The 18,998-nt window shown below is 52.6% G+C and overlaps 9 protein-coding genes across 9 annotated transcripts; 5 read left to right on the plus strand and 4 right to left on the minus strand.

Moving 5' to 3' along the window:
• Positions 1 to 201: 201 nt before the first annotated feature.
• On the plus strand, positions 202 to 2,165 carry A1O1_05015 (uncharacterized protein; the record flags this gene model as incomplete). The annotated part of the gene is made up of 2 exons (XM_007725903.1): positions 202 to 218; positions 272 to 2,165. 2 exons carry the CDS (start codon positions 202 to 204, stop codon positions 2,163 to 2,165), a joined length of 1,911 nt encoding a protein of 636 aa, XP_007724093.1.
• A 767-nt stretch (positions 2,166 to 2,932) lies between these two features.
• Positions 2,933 to 4,010, minus strand: A1O1_05016 (uncharacterized protein; the record flags this gene model as incomplete). The annotated part of the gene is made up of 3 exons (XM_007725904.1): positions 2,933 to 3,205; positions 3,332 to 3,789; positions 3,944 to 4,010. The coding sequence occupies 3 exons, from the start codon at positions 4,008 to 4,010 to the stop codon at positions 2,933 to 2,935; spliced, it is 798 nt and encodes a 265-aa protein (XP_007724094.1).
• Positions 4,011 to 4,982: 972 nt separating this feature from the next.
• A1O1_05017 (uncharacterized protein) lies at positions 4,983 to 5,566 on the minus strand (the record flags this gene model as incomplete). Its single annotated transcript, XM_007725905.1, has 3 exons — positions 4,983 to 5,008; positions 5,110 to 5,368; positions 5,525 to 5,566. The coding sequence occupies 3 exons, from the start codon at positions 5,564 to 5,566 to the stop codon at positions 4,983 to 4,985; spliced, it is 327 nt and encodes a 108-aa protein (XP_007724095.1).
• Positions 5,567 to 5,865: 299 nt separating this feature from the next.
• A1O1_05018 (uncharacterized protein) lies at positions 5,866 to 6,753 on the plus strand (the record flags this gene model as incomplete). Its single annotated transcript, XM_007725906.1, has 1 exon — positions 5,866 to 6,753. The coding sequence occupies one exon, from the start codon at positions 5,866 to 5,868 to the stop codon at positions 6,751 to 6,753; it is 888 nt and encodes a 295-aa protein (XP_007724096.1).
• A 493-nt stretch (positions 6,754 to 7,246) lies between these two features.
• On the minus strand, positions 7,247 to 7,945 carry A1O1_05019 (uncharacterized protein; the record flags this gene model as incomplete). The annotated part of the gene is made up of 1 exon (XM_007725907.1): positions 7,247 to 7,945. The coding sequence occupies one exon, from the start codon at positions 7,943 to 7,945 to the stop codon at positions 7,247 to 7,249; it is 699 nt and encodes a 232-aa protein (XP_007724097.1).
• Positions 7,946 to 9,385: 1,440 nt separating this feature from the next.
• Positions 9,386 to 14,730, plus strand: A1O1_05020 (uncharacterized protein; the record flags this gene model as incomplete). Its single annotated transcript, XM_007725908.1, has 8 exons — positions 9,386 to 10,365; positions 10,481 to 11,075; positions 11,127 to 11,402; positions 11,455 to 11,629; positions 11,759 to 13,332; positions 13,459 to 14,052; positions 14,184 to 14,237; positions 14,434 to 14,730. The coding sequence occupies 8 exons, from the start codon at positions 9,386 to 9,388 to the stop codon at positions 14,728 to 14,730; spliced, it is 4,545 nt and encodes a 1,514-aa protein (XP_007724098.1).
• A 1,483-nt stretch (positions 14,731 to 16,213) lies between these two features.
• A1O1_05021 (uncharacterized protein) lies at positions 16,214 to 16,483 on the plus strand (the record flags this gene model as incomplete). The annotated part of the gene is made up of 1 exon (XM_007725909.1): positions 16,214 to 16,483. One exon carries the CDS (start codon positions 16,214 to 16,216, stop codon positions 16,481 to 16,483), a length of 270 nt encoding a protein of 89 aa, XP_007724099.1.
• Positions 16,484 to 17,012: 529 nt separating this feature from the next.
• Positions 17,013 to 17,592, minus strand: A1O1_05022 (uncharacterized protein; the record flags this gene model as incomplete). Its single annotated transcript, XM_007725910.1, has 2 exons — positions 17,013 to 17,329; positions 17,436 to 17,592. The coding sequence occupies 2 exons, from the start codon at positions 17,590 to 17,592 to the stop codon at positions 17,013 to 17,015; spliced, it is 474 nt and encodes a 157-aa protein (XP_007724100.1).
• A 418-nt stretch (positions 17,593 to 18,010) lies between these two features.
• On the plus strand, positions 18,011 to 18,844 carry A1O1_05023 (uncharacterized protein; the record flags this gene model as incomplete). Its single annotated transcript, XM_007725911.1, has 1 exon — positions 18,011 to 18,844. One exon carries the CDS (start codon positions 18,011 to 18,013, stop codon positions 18,842 to 18,844), a length of 834 nt encoding a protein of 277 aa, XP_007724101.1.
• Positions 18,845 to 18,998: the final 154 nt, after the last annotated feature.

Raw genomic sequence — 18,998 nt, forward strand, 5'->3', positions numbered from 1 at the left:
AATTCTCCCGAGATCGAGAACTTCAAACTTGATGTCGAGCCTTGATACATTGCAGCGACCCAGGGCTTCCATACATGTACCCTGCTGTCCACTTCCCCACGGGTGTTCTTACTCTACCCTACTGCAGAGGAACATACAGAAGAAAGTGTCCCCTGCGCAGCCTCTTTCACCAAACTGGGCGCCAAGTCTGCTGACTTACTCATGGACCGCTACCGGGGGTAAGTGTTTTCATTTCTTTGCATGTCTTCACACCCAGACTAACCTCTGTTAGACGGCGATCTCCTCCTCCCCGACCCCGCGAACGAGACGACCACCCAAACGTCGAATACTTTGGTTCAGGAGAAAGCTACAGGCCTGGTGGCGCCACAGGGGAAGGCCCCTATCGACCTCCGATGAGGGAGCGGCCTGCTGCCGATTCATGGTCCGCCGACCGAGGAGACGGCCGACGAGATGATCGCAGAGATGATCGAAGAGAACGGGAAGAGGTTGATTCATACATCCCGGTAACAAGTTCAAGGGCAGCACCGGTGCGGCCCAGAAGCAGGTCGCCTGCTTTCCGCCGTCGCTCAAGGACGCCGCCGGCGCCAAACAACAGAGGCAGAGAAGATCTGTTCGCCAACAGAAGATCACCCGTGCGCCGCTACTCTCCACGAAGATCCCCTCCTCCCCGAAGACGATCTAGGTCAGCGTACGGTGCAAGACCTCGCAGTCCACCACCAGATACCAAGCGTTACCGGGATTTCTCGCCTGACCCTTCACGACGCTCGCCGAAACGAGAGCGCCGGATATCTCCTGACCGAAGCCGTTTCGAGCGCGACCGTCCAAGATCACCCATAAGACGGGGATTCTCACCCGAACCTGATAGAGAGCCCGCAAGAGGTGGCGAAAGCTATAGACCAAGATCGAGATCACCACCCCCACGGCGCAGACCCGTTGACAACTGGAGACGGTCTCCTTCACCCAGAAATCTGAACTCCGGTGCAGCGTCGAACAATACTTCGAGAAGATCGTCGCCACCAATCCATCCAGACAGACTGAGCTTGACCGGTTCGATACCTAGTAGGTCACCCGCATATCCTGCCAGAGGCCAGTACGACAGAGCAGACTCGGCGAGCTACCGGGGGAGGTCTCCTCCTATCGCTCCTACAGGACCTGCTGGAGATACTTACGAGCGTGGGCGGCCGCGAGCTGTAAGCCCTCCACGCGAGGATGTTCGTTCGAACGGCCAGCCGGCTCCCATCCAACCACCTTCCGGCCCGAGCAGTTATCGGAATGGCAACTATGGCTACGATCGACCTCCGCCAACAGGCCCTTCGCGAGGTTTCAACCAGTCCGGCCAGACACAGGCGTCACCACCTACCGGTCCGGCCTCGTCCACCATGTCAATGTCAGCTCATAATCGAGGGGGTGGTGGTGCAGGTACTCTCGGAGCACCGACACGGCCTCGTGGCGCGCCCGGGCCGGGTCGATTTGACGGTCCTCCTCCTCGGGACTTCACCAGTCCGCCTATGCGCGGCGGTCGAGGCAGTTTGACATACCGTGGACCAGGCCCATTTGGACCGCGGGGCGGCGGCTATGGTGGACGAGGAGACTTCGGCGGTGGTGGAAGCAAAGGAGATTTCGGCGGCGGTCCAGGACGCGGCGATTACGGAGGAAGTCATCGCGGCAGCGGCGGCGCTGGATTTGGTCGTGGAGCTGCTGGTGGTGGCGGAGTTGGTGGTCCTGGCGGTCAGGCAAGCGGTAGCGTGAGTGGGAATGGCGAACCGGCACCATCGTTCCCCTTCCGCGGCAACAACAACAACAGCTCAAGCACGACCTATCCCCGAACCCAACGCTTCAACAACACCAACAACAACTCGACCAACGTGAGCATGAATACCGTGCAACACCATCTCACCACAAACGAGAAGATCGTGCCCGGCGGCAAACTCCTCCCGTCGGGCCTCCCCCCTGACCAAGAAAAGCGAATCAAGATGCTGGAGGCCGAGGCCGAGCGCATGCGCTCCGAGATTGCGGAAAAGCAACGATCCAAGCGCGAGGTCCTGGGGGAGTGGGAGGTCCGGGAACGCGAGAGCGAGCGGGAAACGCTACGCAGCGAGCTCGCAGAGGCGCATCTGCAGCAGTTGATGGAGCCAGAGGATGGCCTTGGCCGTGCGGCTTTTTAGTAGAGACGTCGTGTTGGCCAAACCTGATTTCTCTGATCTCAAAAAATATGATCTCGGACTCAAACGCATATACTCCAGACGCCTCTTTTTGGTCTCATCTTGGTTTACCATCTGCATTATTTGGTGTACCCTGCTTACATCGTGCTTTTCTTTACATGCTCTCTCGACTTTCTCCGGAACTCGAAGGGGAAATGGAGACACCATTTGCATCGCTATGCACACTGATACTGACATTGATAGTGGTGTCGACTTCGATGCCGACTACTACCTCTCTGCATTACCCGTTCTTGCCTGGCGAATGCGAGCGGACCAAGATGGTACATGGTAGGGATGAAACAACAGGAAAGAAGACAAGGGAAAAAAGGAGCCTTCCTCATAATCTCTTGCTCATTTTATTGATTGACATGTGCTGGTAGAAGATTTTGTTGGCCACTGGCGGCATATAATATGTCCATATAGGCAAAATGTTAAGGAGATCGGTTGGTTTTACTTTTGTTGTCTGAATTGACACCGGGTCCAAATCAGACCGACCGTCAGCTTGCTCCTTTTCGTCGTCCCCAGACAGGACACTGCTCTCAACGGCTCTTTCTCCCTCTTTTCCTGCGCAACTCGATGACAAGACGCATGGGCTAAATCTCGAAGGTGAGGCCCGAATGCGATTGCGAATGCACATCCCATCACCGCGTCATTCGACCTCCCTCCAATCCCACAAGTCGACCATATGCATACATACACATGTGACAGGCTGATGACCACTTATTCATTACTCAAGCCCCAACCGCCCTACCGCCATCAACTTCCAGGTTCACGCCCGTGATGAACCTGCCCTCATCACTCGCGAGGAACGAAGTGATATTAGCGACGTCGTGGGGATCCGTCAGTCTGCCGAGCGGCACATTGAACAGGAACTTCTTCATGTTCTCGTCGGTGTAGGGAACGCCGACGAACATTTCGAACAGGCCGGTGCCGGAGAGGAGGGGGCAGATGGCGTTGACGCGGATTTGGTCTTTGCCGAATTCGGCGGCGAGGCCTTTGGAGGCCTACAATAACAGACATGTCAGTACAGTGTTGATTTGTTCGTGAACATTTGCTGTTGCGAGAATCAATAGGAAATACATCTCTCCCTCCCATGAGGACAACTATAAACTCAGTTCGACCCAACTTACATTCGCTACAGCGCCCTTGGAAGCATTATACCACACCAAACCGGGCCTCGGGCGCATGGCCCCAATGCTGGCAATGTTGATGATGCTGCCGCCGCCCCGGTTTTTCAAGGCAGGCACCACGGCCGGCACGCTGTGGAAGATACTCTTGACATTGACGGCCATGACGCGGTCGAATTCGGCCTCGGTCACTTCCTGAGTCGGCTTGTTCTTGTAGCTTGTTCCGGCGTTGTTGACTACGATGTCCAGGCCGCCGAATTTCGAGACGGCTGTTTCAACCATCTTGTCCCAGTCGGACGCGACGGTCACGTTGGCTGATATGGTCGCCACGTTGGTCGCGTAGGTCGCGGCCGAGGAGAAGGCTTTCTCTAGTCCGTCGGCGTTGATGTCGGAGGCCACGACTTTGGCGCCTTCGGAGACGAATTTCTGGGTTATGGCAAGACCGAAGCCTGATGCGGCGCCTGCGGAGGGTGAGCATGTTAGTTTGAGATTGCGCTGAAGACGGGCCTCATCTCATCTGGTCTATTCTGATCTCCTCCATGGGTCTGTGATTCATGACTGGAAGTTGCTCCTCCTCTGTAGCAGACCTGACCTGGGTCAGTTCGTGTGCCGTACCTGTGACAATAGCGACCTTCCCAGCTAGACGGCCGTGGCCTGTCTGTACTTCATGAAGTCCTGACATTGTGAGAGCGAGAATATCTGGATAGGGTAGGCTGGAAGAGGGTCAAGCGGTTCTTGCTGAGGTTATGGAACTCTGGAACTCTGCGTGTCGAAGTCAAGAGGACGAGTCTGCCGCAGCCGAGAGAATAGACACAGAAACAGTAGATATACCTTAGGTTCAGGTCGTAGTTCCAACATGCGCAATTGTGCTGGATGTTGGACAACCTTCTGCCCCGCACTGCATCAGTCTCTCAGGCACCTTGTCCGCTCGAAGGCCTCCGAGGCTTGAAGCTGGAGTCACGGTATCCTCGGTGGTACCTGAATCAGTACCCCGAGTCCTATACCTCATTGCAAATGATGTAACAAGTAACAAAACAGACGAGGGGAATTGAAGTTCAAGGGCGCGCAATACCAATTGCGGGGAAATATGCCCTGAATTCAAGTTCTTTAGTCAGTCGGAACTCGGTGCGGAGAGGAGCGAATAAGAATGGCTGATCACACTGATCCGACCAGCCCGGGTTGACAAACTTGAAGAGCAGATGTAAGTGGCTGGTCGAAGCGAAAGAAGCACAAGGACCGAAGGTCTCCAACCGATATCGCCGTCGCAGTAGCAGTAACAGGAACAGTCTTCCACAAGACACCACGATCTTTGCGAGACGGCTCAATCGGCGACTGGACTGGGGTTGATGGAGCAGATCCAGGCAACGCTGCGAGGGCCGACAGTCATCTACCACAAACACATATTCAGAATCACAGCCATCGAGCCGCCGGAGCCCCAAACTGCGAACGAGTGAGCTGGGAGGGACGAGGCAGGTAAACCGCATAGGCTGACGGGACGATTGCACTTTGTCACCAGAATTCGAGATCATGCCAAAGCCCGGTTATGGACATAAATTGGTACACCGGTATCTTATTTTGGCATCTTCATCCTGGGTATCTTCATCTTGTTATACACATAGCTGAGTTCGAAACTCCGCATCAGAACAGGCCAGCCCTATCGCTTGCCCTTCTTTTTAGTGTCTGTGGGTGTATCAGTCAGTAATTTGCACATTTTGTAGCCCAGAGTGGCTATCGCCAACAGCCGCCCAGAGCCGCAGTTGTGTAGGAGGTAGGATACATACCTGAGGGCGTTCTCTTCTTCTTAGGAGCACCTTTGCCTCTTAGTTTGGCAATCTGTATGCTTTCCAGCCGTGTCTCTTCATCCTCATTGAACCCGGCAAGATCGAATTTCTTGAATTCCTGAATCACGTCTTCTACCGTGGTTGATCTTCGTGGATAATATGCGGCAAGCGTCGGGCCTCTTAATCTTTGGCGCAGTATTTTGTTACCAAGTCGTTGTCGGTTCGGGTTGAAAGTCGTGGAGAAGATCGAGCATTGGAGCTGTACAGGACAGCAGCAGAGTTTAGTAGAGGAATCTGGAGGTTTGGCGAACAAAGTACATGTTATAGGAGCGAGATGCTGTGCAAAGGATGGGGACGTTCGACGTGCGGAAAGAAAGGGAATGGGCAGCGATCAACGCGCAGTGCTTTTTCGTACCTTAGCAAGCTCTAACAGCCGGCCTCTCGATGCAGAAGCCATGGCTATGCTCTGGCAAAGACTGGTGTCGTGTCGACTTGGTAGATGTTGGACGATGAGCGACACGTAGAGAATCGTTCGATTGATCGAATTCCGAGTCGAGTCTGCGGCCCGGCAGAAGTTTCCCTTTTGGGTTCTGCCTGCGCTTCGACTTTCCCTCCTCAATTCAGATTTGACCGAGCATATACTTCAGGCCTATTCCCTTTCTTTTTTTCTCTCTCCTAGGACCGCTCTCGAGATTCATTTCACGTTGCAAAGGTCTGCCATGGAACTGACGTCCTATCCTCCATCCACCACTCGCTATGTCTGACTTTGAAAGAAAAAGAAAGCATGGTGGAAGCCACAATTCTCCTGCCAGAAAAATCCATCAGAGCCGCCCGGGGTCTCTGAACGGCCATGACTACAAGCCTCAGCCTTCTAAGCCACCGGTCGACGATAGATTGCTTCCGTCACTACCTTCAATTGATGACCAGTACAAAAGCGTTGTCTTCATCCATCCGAGCTCGGCTGGCCCGAACAATCCCAGCTACGATCGACTGGAGTTCCTTGGAGATGCATATCTCGAACTAATTGCCTCCCAACTGATCTTTGAACGATCACCCGATCTTTCAGCAGGACGCATGTCACAAGTCCGGGAATCCATGGTCAAGAACGAAACGATTGGTCAATACTCCGTCCTCTATGGCCTAGACCGACAACTCAAGGACTTCAACCGGCTCCGCAATGAGTCGCCCAATGCGTGGCTGAAAATCAAAGGAGATGTCTTCGAAGCCTATGTTGCAGCAGTCGTGTTATCTCATCCAGATGGGTTCGCCGTTGTCAAAAAGTGGCTCACCCAGCTATGGCAACCGAGACTCGAGGCGGTCTCCACCAAGCCCGAACCGTCGAACAAAAGTAAGGATGATCTCGCCAGAAAGGTGTTAGGAAAGGGTGTGAAGCTTGACTATCTCGACGAGCGGGAACCCGTCATTCACTATGGCCAAGGAACCGAGACTTACTCCGTCGGCGTGTATTTGACCGGATGGGGCTGGGAAAACCAATATCTGGGAAGTGGAAAGGGTTTGAGCAGAGTCGCAGCAGGACAAGCTGCGGCGGCGGCGGCGCTGGAGAACCACCCGCTAATCGATGAAATCGTGGCCAAGAGGACCGCGTTCTTTGAAGCAAGGAAAGCTGAAAAGGGGCAGACATAACAAGCCACGGATAAGTAAACTGTTGATTGACATGGACGTTTTACCGCCCGCACGTCACGCAGATGATGATCGCTCTGTACCGCATGGCACTCGGGGTGGTGGCTTATGCAGGGAACAGGCGCAGCAATGCCAGAAAGCAGAGAGCTTCCTATCTCAAATCGGCTCCAGTAAGTCCTTTATCATCATTCAAACTTGAGTTTCCATCGAGCCCGCTGACGATGTCAAGAGTACACATTGTATCGTTCCATACGAATATCTAACACAAGAGGTTCCCGTACAGAAGCATTCACCCAACACCATCCATGTCCAATGACCTCGGTGTACATTAGTCACTACCTGACTGCAAACAGTCAGTCACGTTTGTTTGCCTTTAACATAGATGTGTTCATGTATGCGCAAGAAAAGCGACATTCTGAGACCTCCGAGCTATATGGCCTTAGCAATGATCCACGGCAATTTGGGCATGAGTACTCACCCAGGACCTCTCCACCTATCATCCACAGACATCCGGGTCAGGAAACTCTTCAAGATCTCCCCCAGCCTCTGTCTTGATGGCGCGCGGCGGTGTAAAGAATTCTTTGTTCAACTCCTCTTGACCAGGGTCACGGTCGCTCTCCAACTCTAGCTGCTCTTTGACTGGACTTCTGGATGTTGGTTCGAGTATTTGGGGTTTAGGAGTTGGCGGTTCGACCGTTTCTCCCACAATCTTTGCCTGATCATCCTTGTTCACACTGGTTATCCCCTTGCGATGCACGAATCGCGTGACGAAACGGTCAATCTTCTTCAGTGTCCGCAGACCTCTTCGGCTCTTTGTTCTGGGGGCACCCTCCTCATCCAACTCGGTACCATCTCGGCTTGTCTTTGTGGAGGGCAATGACAATGCAGACTCCATCTCAGGGCTCGTTCGGTTCAGACTCTTTGTCTCCTCGGCAGACAAGGCCGATGTTTCCTCCGGTCCACAACTTTCGGCGCAGACTCTGTTCGATTGATACTCGGTCGTCGTGGATGATGCCACAGACTCAACACTCTCCCAAGCCACATTGCTGCCCTGTTGGTATGGCCGGACCGGTGAAGCATAGCGATAACTAAACTGGTTTCCATCTTGGACGATCTCGAACACCCCACCGCTCCGACCTGCCGCCATCCGACGCTGACGACGAGTCTCCCTACTTTCGATATCTGTTCCTTCCATTCTGCCACGCCCCAGGGACCCAATCGACCAGGTCGTTTATGGTCTGTCGATATGGTAAATGGATCGTCGCAATATTCGGACTCCTTCTTCCACCTGCGATAATCGAGGATACAGCAATGCCGAAGACGAGGAATTGATGGTGATAGTCGTGGACGAGATGAATCGTGAATTCAGAGGCAGGCGGGAATATCCACAACACGCCGTGTGTTCTTCGAAACTACGAAGGCTAAGGGAAATTGAACCTTAAGACGCGTGGGCACGAGGAAAATGGGCTGTGAAGTTCCCTGTGCTGTGAATCTTGCATTGCTCAACAATATCACACAGAGTGGCTATTGTGATGGCTTCAGTGAAGGGAAGAGGGAGGACATTACCTGTGCTTCAATTGCTGGACGCTCTTCCCACAAGGTTAGTGAAGATAAGATCGTCCGACAAGCCAGAACACACAAGGACCTCTCAGAGTCAAGCATTGTCTCTCTTGCTCCGTGTACTGAGAAAGACATACATTTGAGGGCTACTCTCATGTTATGTCGGGTGCCCATGCTATCTCGACACAACGATACTGAGACCAGGCTGACAATGTTCGCGATGGTGGTCAGAAGTCAAGTCCGCCACCCTCGATCCTGATGTCTGTGGGTATAGGAGCGTGGCTTTTGATTCCGTACTTGTAGGGATCATACCTGTCCATCAACACTTGTTTATGTTTCTACTATGATACTCGTCCGAGGAGACGGAGTTAGTATACGGCCGAATGTGGATGCATATACTACTACTATAGTACTACGTACTAGCACACTAGTAGTATGGTACTTACTAATACCATAGTCGGAGTCGGAGCCAGTTGGATCCGGGACATGAGATCATAGACTGAAGCTTGTTTTGACTGACTTCATTTCCACTCCAACCAAACGTCGCGACATCGAGTCCATGCTCGTCCATCGATCGGTCGACCAGGATCTATTAAGTCCGTCCATCAAATGGAGGGTTGCAATCTTCCATCCCGCATTCCGCAGTCGGGGCCGGGCAGACCTTTACGGGGGGACGCTCTGCTGCTCTGCTGCCTGGCGGCTCGAGTTGACCGTTGACGTATCTATTGTCGCTTGGCGATTCGCTGGGGTGATTGAACTCTACTATACAGAACACATCCATCCCCTCCAATGTTTACATTCTCTTTTCTCAGGTAAGAAAAGCATCAATTACCACCGTTATCGTATGCAGTGGTCCGTCCTTCCCCTGTCCGCCATCTGCCCATGGCATTGTCTGCATTCATAGGACGGTAGCCTCGCCGATCTCTTATTCCTTCCCATATTGTTCACTGCTACCACTCGAGCCACGGGCGGTATCCTTATCTTTATCTCTGGAGCCTTGTATCGGACCACAGACACACCAACCCCTCCTCAGACTCATCCTTAAACTCAGTCATACATCACAACGAACCCAGTGATGGCATCCGGTCATGGTGATGTCCGTCCATCTGAAGACACGTTCATAAACCCAGAACACTCAGGTCAAGACCATGGCAATGGCAATGAACCTCATCAGCCAGACATCGCTCCCTTTCATCATCAGGTCACAGGGTCTCTGCATGATGGCTCAGACACGACTGACGACTCCATATCGGAGAGATCTGACTCCAGGTATCTGCCCCTTAGAGCAGCCCCTACCGCTGAGGATAAACGCCCAGTGCTGGAAAAACGCAAAAGCATCCAAACTGAGGACGACCTTTTCAAAGTCTTGTCTCAACGCCGAACGAACACGTCCGTCAGATCTGAGTCTGATCGTGGAGAAGAAGAGGACCAGATCGAACGCTTGATGTCGCGGATGTTTGGCAAAGCCCGCCAGGCTCAAAGTGAAGAAGAAAAGACCCGTCACAGTGGCGTCGTTTTCCGTGACCTCACCGTCAAAGGTGTCGGTCTAGGCGCAAGTCTTCAGCCTACCGTGGGCGATATCTTCATGGGTCTACCACGTTTGATCAACAGATTCTTCACCAAAGGGGCGAAGGCTGCTGCAGCAAAACCGCCCGTACGAGAACTTCTGAGTCACTTTGACGGTTGTGTCCGACCGGGACAGATGTTGCTGGTTCTTGGAAGACCAGGTGCAGGCTGCTCAACCTTTTTGAAGACTTTCTGCAACCAACGGGAGGGATTTGAGGCCGTCGAGGGAGAAGTCACCTACGGCGGCACCGACGCAAGGACGATGAAGAAGAATTTTCGCGGCGAGATCATCTACAACCCTGAAGATGACTTGCATTATGCCACCTTGACCGTCAAGCGAACGTTGACTTTTGCCCTGCAAACTCGGACACCTGGCAAAGAATCAAGATTGGAAGGAGAGTCACGCGAAGATTACGTGAGGGAATTTCTGCGTGTGGTGACCAAGTTGTTTTGGATTGAGCACACGTTGAACACTAAGGTAGGAAATGAGTATGTGCGAGGAGTGTCCGGTGGCGAAAGAAAGCGAGTTAGCATAGCAGAAGGCAGGTGTCCCCGGTCATCCCTGATACACACTACTGACAACATACTTAGCCATGATTACTAGAGCTTCTGTCCAAGGGTGGGATAACTCCAGTCGAGGCCTCGACGCCAGCACTGCCCTGGAGTACGTCCAGTCTATACGAGCACTCACCAACATGGCCGAGACATCCACTGCGGTCTCTCTGTATCAGGCTGGCGAGTCTTTGTACAAACTAGTCGATAAGGTGCTTCTAATCGATCAAGGCAAGTGTTTGTATTTTGGTCCTTCGGACGCTGCCAAACAGTACTTCATCGACCTAGGCTTCCAATGCCCGGAACGATGGACAACTGCAGATTTCCTCACTTCCGTGACAGATGAACACGAGCGATCGATCAGAAAAGGCTGGGAAGATCGTATTCCCCGGAATGCAGACGAGTTTGCCGATCTCTATCGGAAGAGTGAGGCATATCAGCGAAACCTGGAAGACATTACAGATTTCGAGTCTCAGTTGGAGGGACAACGACGAGCTCGGTTGGAGCACTCGTCCAAGAAGAACAAGAGAAAGAACTATACTGTCTCCTTCCCCAAGCAGGTCATAGCGTGTACTCAACGGCAATTCTTAGTGATGCTGGGAGATAGGGCTTCCCTGATCGGCAAGTGGGGAGGTATCGTTTTCCAAGTGAGTGGACAATGGTGAGGTTGGACATGATAGATTGCTGACATCCAACAGGGCTTGATCGTCGGAAGTCTATTCTTTCAGATGCCCAAGACAGTCCTCGGCGCATTCCCTCGTGGCGGTGCCATCTTCTTCGTCCTCCTTTTCAATTCTCTGTTGGCATTGGCTGAGATGACCGCGGCATTTTCCTCCAAGCCAATTCTCCTGAAGCACAAGTCTTTCTCATTCTACCGCCCGGCAGCTTACGCAATTGCTCAGACTGTCGTCGACGTACCCTTGGTTTTCATCCAGATCGTCCTCTTTAATGTGATTATCTACTGGATGGGTGGTGTAAGTGATCTCCCTCTCTGGTCTCTACATAATATCTGACATTCTTCCACAGCTTGCGCCCAGTGCCTCCCAGTTCTTCATCTCATGTCTGATGGTGTTCTCGACGACAATGACGACTTATGCTTTCTTCAGATCCATCTCGGCTCTCTGCAAGACACTGGACGATGCCACTCGGTTCACAGGAGTGTCTATCCAGATTTTGGTTGTTTACACAGGCTATCTCATCCGTACGCCTCCCACTTCCTTCTCGCTTCACTCGTCCGCTCTACACCCAGCTATTCCTGAGCCCATCTCCTCCACACCCTCCGCGCCACCCCTTTTCCTTCATTTGTTCCATTTTACTAACTAGACATCAGCTACAAGCCAAATGAAACCATGGTTTAGTTGGCTTCGCAGGATCAACTGGCTCCAGTTTGGGTTCGAAGCATTAATGGCCAACGAGTTCACTGGATTGACCATGGATTGCGTCCCGCCTTATTTGGTTCCCTTGGGCCCCAATGCCAGCCCTCAGTACCAGTCATGTGCACTAGAAGGGAATGAACCGGGCCAGACGACCGTGGACGGTTCAAGATACATACAAGCATCTTTTGAATACTCTCGCTCTCATCTCTGGCGAAACTTCGGCCTCATATGGGCCTTTTTCGCCTTTTTCCTGGCGGTGACCGCTTTCGGGATGGAGATCATGAAACCCAATGCTGGTGGAGGCTCAATCACCATCTTCAAGCGTGGCCAGGTCCCCAAGAAACTCGAGGAATCTATCGACACCGGTGGCCGAGAGAAGAACCGGAGTGTTGATGAGGAAGCGGCGCCTGCTGGGAAAGCGACGGCGATTGATGGGGAAAAGCCAACCAGTCCAACCAATCAAAGCAGTGATTCGACAAGCACGAAGCGAGATGACTCTCCGATGGACCAAGTGGCCAAGAACGAAGCCGTCTATACGTTCCGCGACGTCAACTATGTTATTCCCTACGAAAAAGGCGAACGAAAACTACTCCAGAATGTCCAAGGATTTGTCCGTCCAGGCAAACTCACTGCATTGATGGGTGCTAGCGGAGCAGGAAAGACTACATTACTCAATGCCCTGGCCCAGCGTCTGAATTTTGGCACCGTGACTGGCGAGTTTCTTGTCGACGGCCGCCCACTGCCTAAGTCATTCCAGCGCGCCACCGGGTTTGCCGAACAAATGGACGTCCATGAACCTACAGCCACGGTGAGGGAAGCGTTGCAATTTTCGGCTCTCCTCAGACAGCCTCGAGAGGTGCCGGTGGAGGAGAAGTATGCATATTGCGAGACGATCATCGATTTGCTTGAGATGCGCGACATTGCGGGCGCGACCATCGGAAACCCCGGCGAAGGTCTCAACCAGGAGCAACGTAAAAGGCTGACCATCGGTGTCGAGCTGGCAAGTAAGCCTGAGCTGCTGATGTTCCTGGACGAACCCACTTCAGGCTTGGATTCCGGAGCGGCGTTCAATATCGTCCGATTTCTACGCAAGCTGGCCGATGCGGGCCAAGCGATTCTGTGCACCATCCATCAACCTTCAGCAGTCTTATTCGAGCACTTTGATGAACTCCTGTTGCTGAAAGCCGGTGGTCGAGTAGTATATCATGGCCCCCTAGGTCATGACTCGCAGGACTTGATTCGCTACTTCGAGGAGAACGGTGGGCACAAGTGTCCACCAGACGCGAATCCGGCAGAATATATGCTCGAAGTGATCGGCGCAGGTGACCCCAATTACAAAGGCAAAGACTGGGCCGATGGATGGGAACAAAGCAAGAACTACAGAGCCCGATCCGACGAGATCTCCGACATGATCGAAAAGCGGAAGAGTGTCGAACACAGCAAAAACATCCGGGACGACAGAGAATATGCCATGCCACTCTCCATCCAAACCAAGGCGGTCGTCCGGAGGTCGTTCATCTCGTACTGGGTAAGTCAAGTTCTCCGCCATGCTCCAAACACCTCCGTCCCTATGAACAACACTTCGTCTTATCTTGGGTGTCCCATGATCTATCTGCCTGCAGAGCATCTAACTAACATCTACTTTTCATTCCAGCGCACTCCAAACTACATTGTTGGCAAATTCATGCTCCACATCATGACGGGTCTCTTCTCCTGCTTCACCTTCTACCACCTGGGATACGCAAGGATCGACTTCCAATCCCGACTGTTCGCCGTCTTCATGACCCTGACCATCAGTCCTCCCCTCATCCAGCAACTGCAGCCGGTATTTCTGAATTCCCGCAACATCTTCCAATCGCGCGAGAACAACGCCAAAATCTACAGCTGGGTCGCATGGACGACAGGAGCCATCCTCGTCGAGATCCCCTACTCCCTCATCGCCGGCGGAGTCTACTACTGCTGTTGGTGGTGGGGGATCAGCGGCTACCGGGATTCGACGTCGAGCTTCACCTCCGGCTTCATGTTTCTGTGCATCTGTCTGTTTGAGCTGTACTATGTGAGCTTCGGGCAAGCGATCGCCTCGTTCTCGCCCAACGAGTTGCTGGCCAGTCTGTTTGTGCCGCTGTTCTTCTTGTTCGTCGTCAGTTTCTGCGGCGTCGTCGTGCCGGCTCAACAACTCCCGACCTTCTGGCGTTCGTGGATGTGGTATCTCACGCCTTTCCATTACCTTTTGGAATCCATGCTTGGGGTAAGAATGGCTCTATTCACTTTTGTTGTTCGATATCTTGGAAGAAACAGATATTCTTCGTCCCTATTCCCGTCCCCTCCTTTCTCGTCATCAGAACAATCGAACTGACTCTAATTCTTCTCCCTCTATAGGCCTTTGTCCACGGCCAACCCGTCCGATGCAACCAGAACGAATTCGCGCGCTTTGTAAGTTCCACCCCGCAGCCCCTGAAACAATCAACAAGTCCCTCGGATCCCGAGTCGAGACTTTGGGGATCATTACCTATCAATGTCCACAATCACTCGACTCTCCAAGTCCAATTCTACCTGACTCTCCTCGGGTCCGAGTTGTACTTGTTTTCACTCCTTTTTGGCTAACCTTCTCTTCTTCCACTTTCTACAGAGCCCTCCGCCCGGCCAAACCTGCCAGTCCTACGTCGACCCATATATCCGTCAAGCCGGCGGCTACGTGCAGGTCGGCTCCGACGGCCTGTGCGAGTTCTGCCAGTACGCCACCGGCGACGAGTTCGCGAGCGGCTTCAGCGTCTTCTACGGCCATATCTGGCGCGACTTTGGCATCTTCTGCGCCTTTATCCTGTTCAATTTCGCCGTCGTCTATTTCGCCACGTATCTGCGGTTCAAGGCGAAGAATCCGGTCAAGGCGATTCTGTTGAAGAGGAAACAGAAGCAGCAGACGTGAATTGTGAATTGTGAAATGTGGATTGTGGATTGTGGAAAGAGCAGTGGATGGGACCGTGTCGATGAACATGATGACGAGGATGAGTGAGCCTCAGGTACGTGGGGAGACTTGATTGAGACAGGCGAAGACGATGGTCGAAGCAGGGCTATGGAACTACGATGATGGTCAACAAGGAGCCATGGATGTGGAGGTTAAGATCGCTTTTCGGCGAGTTGCGTGTTTCGATAGTTGAGTTCCTTATGTGCTACGAGGCGAATCCTAGACCGTGGTGTTTCTGCTACTGCCCTGCTGATTCCACTTTGTTCGACGATTGAGCGAGTATCAACGGTATCCGTCTATCTTGATTTCTCGACATTAATGCTCTGTATGCCGTTTGTTTCTCCCCTTTCTTGCTTTGCTGTTTCGTTCTCTGACGTTGGTTCGAAGTTTGTCTGGTCTTGTCTGGTCTGGCCTGGTCTGTCTGAGGACTGCCTCTTGGCCTTTGGCTCGTAATGTAGAGGATGTCTAACGACTTTTTCTCTGGATATCTGATGGCTCTCTCTGGATAACCGCTGACGATGGATGATGATGATGATGATGGATAATGCTCAAACTCTATGACAAAGCTGTCGAGAAGCCATTGTCATTGACGACAACGAAGAGGACCGGGCAACCGACCCTTGACAGACGAAGAGGATAGATATAAAGGACATGATTACAGTATATGTATGTATACACCTACTTGATCTAAAGATGTAGTCCTCCAGCTACGTCCGTATTGGGTGTCCGTCATAATTCTAACGTCTTGTAAGGAGATGTATAATATGGTAGCTGTGCATGAGCCGCCCGTCTCAGTGGAATGTCATCTAGATGATGTTGAGGTGCTTGTAGATGCGGTGGCCACTGTAGTGAGTGTTATTGCACAAGGAAGAGAATATTTCTAATACGAGGTGCCTAGCATAGTGACTTGTACAGGTTGATTCTTTCGCACGGAGGTCCATTGTGGTGAAATAGGCTCGAGTTTGCATTATCCCATCTCCCTATCCAAGACTATGTGAAGGACTGGACCATCCCATACTCCTTGACATAGAGACAACAAACAGTATTTAGTATTGTTCCAGCTTGTTGACTGCAGGGCTCTTGGACAACGCTGTCTTCCATGACAATGATTTGGTGCCCAAACTTCCATTCGTTTCTTATTTCTTGCGCTGTTCCTCCGTTCGTCATTTGTCGTTTGATGGTCTTCACTCCCTGGATAGAATAGAATGTTCAACCGCGTTTGTTCGTCGGTCAACGGTCAACGCACCACAGGGGAACAATGGGTAGTGGTATATGTATAGATGGCGCTGCTTCGAGGCGAGCCCGGAGAAAGACACGTCTTCATCCTTTTTCTTCTCACGCTATTGACCTTTTCAGATCCGCCAAGCGGATTCTTCTTTCAACATTCAAATCCGGTACGAGAAGACGTGCTCCAGGCTGGATACTGAAAATGATGGAGCATACCATGTATATCTCGCCAGTCGAGCTGGTCATCGCCTTCGCCAACTGCATGGTCTGGCTCGTGGCCTTGTACTTCCTCCGCCGCGCCTTCCAGGAGCAACGACACCTTCGAGCCGAAGCGCGAGCTCAGATTTACAAGCAACGGCCTCCTCGTGGCCGGAGAGATGCTCGACGCAGAAGAGCGCGTTCGCCTGCCGGCAACGAGACGGCGATCGTGGCAACGAGTTTGGAGTGGGAAGATTTGATGACGAGATTCGGTCGTGGGCAGGCTTGACGGCGCGGCCTTGCCAGGAAAGAAAGAGAGGTGAGATTCGGTGCTGAGTTATAATGTACAAGGTCGAGTTGTTGACATGTTGCAGGCAGAGAGACACATCCAGTCCGGGCGCTATGTCGTTGTCGTCTGGGCTCCTTTTCCCATGATGACTTCAAGAGCGATCGATTGCTGAGTGGGAGGGAAGATGTTGAAAGTGGTAGCTCCACGGGACGACTGCGAGCTTTGGCCGCTCGGGATATGTTGATGCTGGCTGGCGTGCTTTCGGAGCTCAATTCGGGACGAGAAGGAGGGAGATCTTCCTCGTCAACACGCATGGCATCGGTAATCGCCGGTGACGCCTCTGGTTGAAGGTGGAGGTAATCAGACAGCATCAAGAAGCAGGACAAGAATGAATCAAGAATTCATCGAGACAACCTGCGTTTCTCGAAGCCGCGTTAGGGCTCACCCCCTGTCCCCGAATGCTCAATGGGCCTCTCAGCGTCAGCCGGCCAGATAGTCTTCCCCATTTTGTGCTGATTTCGAGCTGTTGTCACCGCCACCACGAACCAGCAGTCTTCTTCGTTTGTTGCTGCTTCTCTTCTGCCATCTTCTTCTCCATTTCCAGCCGTTCCTTCTCCTCTTGTTTTCTCGTCATCTCAATGACTTCTAGCCTCCTCTTCTCCACGGCGGCCATTTCTTCCTCCCGTTGTTTCCGTCGTTCAAGCACGCCGGCAAACCACTCTTCTCGGGCGGCGTCTTCTTCCGCCTTTGTCGCGGCTTGAATCATACAGCTGTTCATCGCGAGTTGTTGGGGTCGACAATTCCATGCTACACTGACTGTCCGACCGCGAGCGCAATCGGCGAATTCTGCAAGAGAGAACAGAACGATCAGCGTCATGAAACACTCCACATTTTGGACGGAAGGAGGTCTCGGGGGTAGAGAAGTGCAGATTTCGCTACACTGCAAACGAACCTTTGATCTCGGGTACACATCTCGAACGGACACGGGCGTAGTATAGTTTGCGGACTTCGGCTTCCTGAGACGGAGACAGTGGGAGAGGATTGCGCAGGTTCTGCTGCGGCCTGGATGTTGTGGCCGGTTGCGGCTCGGGGATGGCTGGAGGAGCCATGTCCATTCTTCTCAGAAGTCTGCGGCGGAAATATGGAGAGTGAGACTATAGTTACACCAAAGACAGTCAGAGACAGGCCATGTCACGCAGCCTTCAAAGCGTAGGTATCATGAAGTAGTCGTGGATAGGGTGAAGCATTGAAATGAAGCTCATCAGCTTGAGGTCGACGGGGGCATTTAGTTAGTAGCATCTGAACAACTGCAACGGAGCCGAGATGCTGCGATGTGTGGAGAAAACAAATCATTGGCGGCTGGTGGGAAGATTTACTCCGACTGCAAGACTTGAGACTTTCGACTTTCGCCAGAACCATCAACAACATTTTAGTGTTTGCTTCCTCGCAGTATTTTATCGTGTTCAGTGGTAGCTAAACTCTAGCTCTCAGGTCTCAACATCCATCTGGGCCCTTATCACAGACGCAATGTCGTCTCTTCGCAACGCCGTCGCCCGGCGGCCTCACAAAGAACGATCGCAGCCTCAGTCCCGAGAGAAATGGGGCCTGTTAGAGAAACACAAAGATTACTCGCTCCGTGCGCAGGACTACAATACCAAGAAGAAGAAACTCGCACAGCTGTCCCAGAAGGCCCGGGAAAAGAACCCAGATGAATTCGCTTTTGGGATGCTCAGCCAGGGCAAGGCCGGCTTGGGGAAACACAAGGCAGCCGGGGACCAGAGTGGGCCGTTGAGCCACGATGCGGTCAAACTGTTGAAGACTCAGGATGCGGGATACCTACGGACCGTGGCGGCCAGGGGCAGGAAGGAGATTGAACGATTGAAGGAGGAGGTGGGCTTGGATGCCGTGACAATGGGCGGGAGCATGGGCAAGCGCAAGGTATTCACCGACGACGAAGATGTGATGGCGACAAGAGGCAAAAAGCGCACCTCTGATGGCGAGGTCATGGACCAAGCCCCTCAGGTGTCTACGATCGAACTGGGCGTCGAAGTTGATCAGACAACGGAAAGAGCAGACCTCGTGGAACCTGAAGACGACTCTGATTCTCGGCCGTCGAAACGAACGTCGAACAAGGCATTGGCAGCCAAACAAGATGCAGCGGCGCGCCTGCGTGCGGAGCGGAAGAAGAGGAAGCGAATACAAGAGATGCGGGTGGCAAAGCTTGAGGCTTTGAGAAAAAGACAGCGCGAGATACTTGCAGCGGCCGACCAACTCGAATTACAACGGGCCAAGATGGCCAGGACAGTGGGCGGAGTCAACAAGAATGGGATCAAATTCAAGATCCGCGAAAGGAAGAAGTAACATGGTCAGTCTGGAGGGCAGACAGAAGGACGGGTAATCAATGTTTTGTTTAATGAAGATATCATGATGATGGAATGAGACAACGGTCGTACAAAATCCTGTACATCTATTTGTTTAATATAAGGTCTTTTCCACCTCGTAGGGCTTCTTGTGC

The sequence above is a fragment of the Capronia coronata genome (genome assembly GCF_000585585.1).
Source record: "Capronia coronata CBS 617.96 chromosome Unknown acBCG-supercont1.4, whole genome shotgun sequence".
NCBI lineage: Eukaryota > Fungi > Ascomycota > Eurotiomycetes > Chaetothyriales > Herpotrichiellaceae > Capronia > Capronia coronata.